Source organism: Macrosteles quadrilineatus, unplaced genomic scaffold, assembly GCF_028750875.1.
Source record: "Macrosteles quadrilineatus isolate MER2022 unplaced genomic scaffold, UCM_ALF_1.0 Scaffold_2__2_contigs__length_208266976, whole genome shotgun sequence".
Lineage (NCBI taxonomy): Eukaryota > Metazoa > Arthropoda > Insecta > Hemiptera > Cicadellidae > Macrosteles > Macrosteles quadrilineatus.
In genome coordinates, this window is record NW_026542595.1 from 136,937,129 (window position 1) to 136,945,738 (window position 8,610).

General features: G+C 34.1%; 1 protein-coding gene across 1 annotated transcript; it reads right to left on the bottom strand.

The window, feature by feature from the left end:
- Positions 1-1,257: 1,257 nt before the first annotated feature.
- LOC128985348 (uncharacterized) lies at positions 1,258-5,274 on the bottom strand. Its single transcript, XM_054404766.1, has 4 exons — positions 5,086-5,274; positions 3,170-3,354; positions 1,964-2,059; positions 1,258-1,393 (listed from the first exon to the last, which is right to left on the bottom strand). Exons 1-4 carry the CDS (start codon positions 5,177-5,179, stop codon positions 1,280-1,282), a joined length of 489 nt encoding a protein of 162 aa, XP_054260741.1. The 5' UTR covers positions 5,180-5,274; the 3' UTR covers positions 1,258-1,279.
- Positions 5,275-8,610: the final 3,336 nt, after the last annotated feature.

Sequence of the window (8,610 nt, forward strand, 5' to 3'; positions counted from 1 at the left end):
GAGGATGGTTTGCAGATTAAATTTCAACTTCTTACTATTGCTATTATTTTATGGCTTGTTATCCTATCCTATATTATAATACGAGCTATGTCTGTTTGTCTGTCTGTAATATATATCTCGAAATCCAGTGTAAGGATTTTGATTAAATTTTGGAATCGGGGATTTATGGGCCTAAAACACGATTGACGACAGCCACTACCTCAGGAAAATTCGTAATTCACTATACAACTCATTTGAAAATTTAGAAATTTAAAATTGGCCTTATGGATTGCCAACTAACTATGTTGCTTGAACAAAATAACAAGGAAAAAGAAAACAAAAGAGTTGTCAGACGTGTTTATAACAAGCCATCCACAGTATACCACGAATACTAGAAAAATACCGGTAAAAGATAAACAAATGACGTTGTTGACCCGAATCGTATACTAATAGCTAATAGCATTTAACATATGTTATGGCAGTTCCATTTAAGCAATGTTAAATAATGTTTATTTTCGGGCCAAAAACGTCATTTGTTTATGTTTATGATCCATACCGATATTTTTCTAGTAATTGTGCAGTATACTATAGCAAATTACAAAATACAGTACAAAGGGATTTTAGTTCAATTGCATTCTTTTACATTACAGAGTTAATATTATTTCAGCAATCAAAAATCTATGGTTTGTAATAATAAATTTTGTTATAAATCATACCATGTATGTTTACGATATTGTTTTAGCAAAAACGCAATTCACCACAACTGAGCAAGGCTTGGTCTCCTGGTACTAAAAGCATAATAACCACCAGCTTTCTATAGTACTATAATCAACATCACAAGTTACTGAACACACTTTTTCAGTAAGTTTCCAGTTTGTTGAACATTATAAGAATATGTTATGTGGTTTCTGTGTATATGGCTGTATGTACTTCCAATATGTTTGTTCTGAATTAGGCAAAAACAACAGAAGCGATTGGACTGAAACTTTACACTATTGTAGATTGTGTGTCTGGCTAACACATAGCTGGTTGATGTTCTTAAAATCTTGTTGGGTTTTGACTCATGGAGATCTTTATTTAAACATGGGGCTTTTGTATGTATTCTTTAATTAGTCTCCAAGGCAAAAAAATAATTACAATGAGTACATATTATGTTCAATTTTTATTGTTTTATTTTATTAAGAAAATAATTTTATCCTGCCATGTGTTACTGTTAGGCTTTGTTTCCAAGATTTAATTTTAGAAAAACTAGTTGGTGATTATAACAGTATATTTCAGTTCATATTACGAAACAGAATTTTTAGGAGAAAGCTTCTCTGTATTCAGTATTGAACCGACAACTTTTCTCCTTGTTTAGGGTTGCGTCCCAGTAATGACGTAGACACTCTTTCTTGCCATACCCGGTGATATTACCCTGAAATAATGCTACATTTATAAAATTTTACTCTATTAGTTGCAATCTTATATTTTAACTATGGATATAATACATAAGCATGCTTCAGAGTAGCACAAATTTGTTTATTCTGGGGGTATGTTGCAATTCAATGGAAACCAAATGTTTTTTTTTACATGTGAACCAACTGAGCAGAACATATATAAATACAAATGTCAGTTAATTGTGCTGGGAACTACTTTCTTTTAAGTATTGTTTATTGAATTCCATTTAACCTTTCATTCATCTAAAAAAAAAAAAACATTATGCATAGTCCATGCAAATGAAGACATTTTCAGCGCATTGACATTGACATTGACAGCACACCCACAGTCAACAGCCAAATTGTCTTGACAACTTTTCGATTGTCCACCCAACTCCAGCCAGACAGTCGGCCAAGAAAAAGTCTCTCGTGTGCGGTAGGCCTTAAGAAAATAATTTTTTTTCAGGTGTACCTACCTACAAAGTATTTATTTCTTAAAGTTATAAAAGTATGTGTTCAGAATCTTATTATTTTTTTAAAATAATGTTAAAGGGTTTTGAAATACTCACATAGTCCCCAGATACAAAGTCTCTAACTCTACAACGAAATGCAAGGTCGTATATGGTCACCATACTATTTTCTCCATCTTGTGTATCCATTGTGCCCTGTTGAGATTTATTTTGTTGAAACATATGCTTAAAGTTATAGGTATGAGTATCATTGATTTTTTTAGTGAACTACATCTTCAATCAATTCATATATTATACCGGGTGTCCCATAAGTAAACAACCAAACTCCGGGAAATGGTTCTATATAGTTCAAAATAGAGATAAAATCAAGAATGACATAAACATTTTTTTTCATTATATTGTTCCAACCGATCCTTATGAAGCTTAGTATATGTTAAGGAAGAAGAGAACTAAAATAGAAAAAATTTACATGGTCCAATTCAAAATTTTAAAATGGTGGCCATTTTAATTATATAATTTAAGTTATTTAAAAACTACTGATTTTCTAAAAAAAAATTCACGAACACTTTTATTTAGGATTTATAATTGTCTATCAAACGACTCCAAGTTCAAAAAGATTGAATAACAAATAGCTGAAATATCCTGATTTTTATTTGTAAAATAAGGCGAAATAAATTGCACCCTTTCCTACTGCCTTATTTTACAACTAAAAATCTTGAGATCCATTTACTTATCCTGCCAAATTGCTATTTCACATTTTAAGCCTCCTTGATCTGTATAAACCACAAAAAATGTTGCATGTTGTGAATGGACGTACAACAAGTTCTACCTCATCTAACAGACACTGCCGACACTGGCCCGGTCCTTTAATAGATCCACACAAACTAATAACAGTTGTGGCCAGTATTACATAAGTTCTGCATGATCTCCAACAAGTTTCACACGGACTATACTACGTGTTATAAACCATTTGTTAAAAAAGTTCTACATGATCTACCGATACTAATTGTCGAGGCGACTTGTCAAATAGGCTTCACAAGAACTTCTGTTGTAGCCAAATATACTTCCTCCACCTCACTGATAAGTATTACCATGTATCCTAGTTTTCCAGGTCTCCGATCGCAATACCTTAAATCTGATCATTGACTGTTTTTGTTTAACTAAGCAAAAGTTTAACTAAGCATATGGCAAACCCACACCTCTATCTCTTTTTTACAGCTTCATCAATTCTTACATTCTACCCTAACTTTTTTCATTTCATAAGTGATTCCTTTTGGCTATAAGAATCCATTCAAGTTGGCCTACCATGTTACGTATTCGGTTGGTCCACAAGTCCTGAGAGTTCTGATCACCTTTTAGGCATCTGTAGTCCTTGTTGTAAGTTGTTTCGAAAACCATCGTTCCCCCTTCCCCCAAGTGGCCTGGGCCTAATCGCTCTGCTTCCCAGTTACCCACCAACACCTTACTGTTGTACCCATAGTTGATCGAGCCTGTTGACATTTCAAAATTGATGTGAAAGAATCAAGTATACAAATTGTTTAAATCTTCTTATTTCCTCTAAGGAGTTATTTAAATGTTCTTGAACACACTTTAGTTTAATATAATAATTTGCTAACTAACTAATGTACTAAATTGAAAACTTATTAAATCAAATGTTATCAAGGAAAACAAAAATTAGAATCTACTAAACAATAATTAGACCAGTACTTTTGTGTGAAGGGGAAAATTGGATCCTGAGCAAAAACACTGAAAAGAAGATTATAACCTTTGAGAATAAAGTTCTAAGAGCTATATATGGTCCAGTGTGTGAAGATGGTTAATGGAGAATCTGCCACAACCAAGAGTTAAGAGAATCATTCAAAGACAGATTTGTAAAGACAGAAGATTGTATAGGAAAGGCAAAAGCAGAAGGCTAAGGTGGGTTGGCCATATCTTGAGCAGAAATGAGGAGAGCTTGTTGAAGAAGGTACTTAAGGGAAGATCCGAGGGGAAGGAAACCAGTAGGAAGGCCAGGTGGTGGGATCAAGTCCGGAAAGATATGGATAAAATGAGACTGGTATAAGAAGATTCGGAGGGCCCAAAGAACTGGCTACAACGTGTTGGCGAGGCCAAGTACCAGCTTGGGAACAAGTTAGTGGCCATGGCTGTAAGTAAGTATAATCATTTGCTAGACACTAGATTATTTACTACAGTAAACCTTAGCCAAATATAAATAATGTATGAATACACTAAACTCTTACAGCTATCTACTATCTAGTAAGCATAATTATTCTAAATAATTTGATTTATAGATTCTTATATTTAAATTTACTTTGATAAATATTTGCTTTACCTGATGAGCAAATCTTACTAATATTATAGGTAAATGTGAAAGTTTGTGTGTTTGTTTGTTTGTTTGTTTGTTTGTTTGAAGGTCAATCACGCATTAACTACTGGACGGATTGGGCTGAAAATTGGCATGATGATAGCTCACATTTCGGATTAACATATAGACATATTCTTATCTCAAAAATCCTTTCGGGCTCCACCCCAGTGGCTCTGTAGTTCCCCATGTTAACCTTATGATTATTCATATTTAAAGGGAATTAAATAATTTAGTCAGCTGTTTCAACTTAGAAAGTTGGTTCTATGGTATGCAAAAGCATTAAAAGTTGTAAGATTTACCAACAGGGTGCAGCACTATTACTTTTTTGCATTTATGGAAACAGCTAATTTGAACTAAGCAACAACTAAAACCTATGATAGGTATGTAATGAGAACTGTCGAAGTAGGATTGTTTACAATTACTTTTATGTTTTTAATTTCATGAATCATTTGTGATATTTTGTGAATCTTTAATAGTTTATTTTCCTCTATTGTTTAGGTGAAGTGGTAGAATATTATGGCTATGGTAGATGTGTAATACTATAGTATACAGTAAATTTAAAGAAGCAAATTTTATCAAATCGCGTCCTCCCCCATTGCAAACGCAAAGCTTGAGTATAACTGCAATAAGCATTTTATACTTATATGCCAATCCCGTACGAAGGACGGGTGCTCTGCTAGTGTAATATAAATTTGGGATGATATTCATTTGAAGGTTAAAAGGACATTTTAAAGACTCTACATGATCACCTGCATCAGCATTGACTAAACGTCAGTGTTAAAGCTTAAGATTAACAGCATTACAAAATAAAATTGGATTGTAAGATAAAAAAGAAGTAATTTTTTACACAGTATACCGGTTGTTTTCTCATAATCTGTTGTGTTGATGCCTAGTTTTTTGCAAAGGTAGGGCATTTCAAGTAGCTTAAGAGACCGGGGAGTGTAGTTCATTTTGAATTGATTTTTTTATCTATCTTAAAATATATACAGAACGGTAGGAACTATAGAATATGTTTTATAATTTATTCAATTTTTATACAATTAATATTTACTTATTGCTCTGCTAAAATTTTCATTGTCAAGGAAACTAATGATTCAACTGATGTTAAAATTAAAATTAAATTATGTAACGGAAGGAAGATTTTGGGGACTATTTTTTAAATTTGTTATTTAATATTATTAAATTTGTAATTTATTAATTTGTATTTTTGTGATTTAATTTTTTTTATTGGTATATCCACACCAATAGCATGGCATTTATAAAAATGTTGTAAGGGAACAGTTTGTTATTTTGTCAGGTATAATTAATTGATTACCCTATGACAAATGGCATCTGGATCCATGAACATCGATTTCGCTTGGAATAAAACCAGCGACCTTCAGATTTGAAGGGGAGCACTAGAACCACTACTCGACTAACTGAACGATTTGGTTCTTAAGGAATTTTTGGGACTTATCACCATTCTACATAGATTTGTTAACTAAATAGTATAATGTAAGATGCACTAAGCAAGGGGACTAAGAATGTTATACTATCACAATCTTCTAAAAACAAAATAGGCATTGCTTTTTCCTTAAAGTGTAATTTCTTGCATAAGGTTTCACAGATTTCTTACCAAATAACAAGGAGAACTAAGAGTGTATATGAGGCGTTAAAAACTTTCTTTTATAAAATATTGTGCACAGATTTAAAACATCCTTGTCTCTTCTACGGTTCTTTGTTTTTCTATAAATATGAGAATAATGCATTACAATCAACACTGTAAATACATCAGAAATCACACACAGTACAAAAAGACTTAGCTTACAAGATAACTGTGTACAATTCTTTGCTGTATGTTTAAAGTCTAGTTTGTGTACGATGATAAGGAATGTTCTGGAGAGCACAAAGTTATTTATCAAATAACAAATGGACTTCCAATAAACAAGGATGATCAATATAATCAAAATCAACAGCCAAAGTAGGGAGTGCCAAAAGGACAACATAGTGTAGAAGAAAACTTCAAATATGTTTCCAAAGCGCCAGGTTTTTATAAACATACAAGGTATCATTATTACAAGCATCATAATCAAAACCTGAATAAGGTACATATTCGTAGTAAGGTGTGAATAATCAAAATATTCTTCTTTATCTCTTCTTGTGTAAGCTTCCATACAATCTTTCATGTACTTTATGTTCTTTACGTACAGAACTGCACAATAGACACTCAAACACACAATTAACATTTGGAAAAGATTCCAAAAATTAACGATGACATTTTTAATTCCTCTTCTATTGAACACCAGAATAACACGAAAAATAAAAGTGAGTAAGCTCACCAGAAGAATGAAATCGATGGCAGGATAGGTGTACTCTTGACTTATTGTGTGAACGTAGAAGCGATTGAGTAAGTTTCCGATGTACAGTCGTTCTGTGACTGCCGCGACCGTACTTAGTGTACCTGTGTTGGGATTGTATAGTGTCATTTCAAAATGTACTTCTGATGTTAGTTTGTCAAACCAGTTCTCGATGCTTAGATAGTTGATTACATCTTCTGTAGCAGCCTGAGTCAGCCCCAAGTCAGCTGTGTACCCTCCTGGGGATTGTTTGTAGTCCCAAGGTGATCCCAGGACAAACTTGTCATAGCTTCCCGTAGTCCTCCACCTATCACAGTACAGAGCCTTGTCCTCCGTCCCATCGGACAGTTTATTGGGACACAACTCTGGCAGGCCTCTGTAAACATTAGCTCTACACAGCCCGGGTGTTTGTCGCCGTTGTCGTAGTCTTGGCAGTCCTAGTAGACTGTTGGCCCAGCTGAGCGAACTAGTTCGTGAAACTTCTGAAGAGTTTGTTTCACCCATCTGTAGACTGTTGTACCACTTTGGCATGTAAATCTTGGGGATGATCTTCCTCTCTAAAAATGGAAGATAGTCGGATATATTAGTAATTCGATGTAATTGAAAATGATCTTCTTCACATGTTTTTTTCAAAAAGTGTTTGAGGGGTAAATTATTCCAGTAATATCTAGTCGTCCACAGCGTACTGCTTTGAACGATTAACAACATCGCAAGAGCTCCGACCACAATCACGTCCAATAACATCCACATTTCATCTTTTCTCTGTTGTCTTTCTTGCTTTTTCGAAAACTCCTTAAAGTTCAATGGAGCATAAACAGAACTGCTCCTTAAAAAAATCAATTTTTCCAAAAGGACGTGTTTGGTTTTCAGCAAATGCCTTTTGTAGTTTACAATCGTTTTCCAATCTATGTCATATTTAGTAACTTGGTATATTTTTGCAAACAATATACCAGAAAGAACCGCTACCGTAACTATCTTCGTGGGTGATACAACAAACAATTCTTCTGCAAGAGTCATTATAGTACAGCTAAGCCATTCCAAGCTCTTTACTTTACCAAATTTTAATCCGTATAATGTGACTAAAATGGCAGAGGAAACTATTATAATTATACAAAATGACCAAGCAAACACTTCATAACAAATTGTTTTTCGTGAGCGCTTTTTGACAGTTTTAAGAACATCAACCTGTAAATGAACTGGTATGAACTTTTTTTTCGATACCAACCTAAAAACAGCTTGAGTCATTCTTAATAATATTCCAGTTTTTACAGCTTCTCTGTCTTTATACCTGGAAGCCTTTTGACCATCTTCAGACTCCACTAACTGCTCACTATTCAAGTTATCGATTGGGACAATAACCAAGTGTTTTCTGAACAAAGATGTTACAGTATTTGTTATAATAGAGGATACTATCATACTGTAGACACTTATTAATAGTTCCCTTTCTTCTATGTTGTACCGTGAGTAATCCTCTAGTTGTTGATCAAAGACTTTATAGAACATGCAGCTAGTTAGCATAGCAGCAAAAAGTCCGCAGAAAGCCAAAGACAAACGTTGGGACGAGGTGACACTACTGCGAGGGTGTTTTGATATTACGCTGGCCCAGAGATGCGACTCTCGAAAACCATAAATCAAATTGTCACTTGCTACATCATCCCGATAGCTATCCTCTAGCGTTGTGACCTTCTCAAACCTTTCAACATGATCATTCCATCTCAACGAAAACCAAGAGTTGATAAGGAATGTGTAATCTTTCTTTTCTGTAAGGTCAACAACAATAATTTTATTACAATACCATTCAGGTCTGTGGCCAGAATAATCGACCCAAACATGTATCAGTCTGATTTCTCCTAGGTGAGAAGGAGTAAACATCACAAACCAGTTGTCATTTGCTCTTTCTAACGCTTTGAACTTGGTACTCTTCAAAACGTGCGGCCTACTAACTGACAAATCGCCTTCAACCATTATTCCCACATTTGATGTTGTCCCTGCAAACATACGAGCACCTGTATGAACACACACAAGGTAAGGGTATTTGTCAAAAG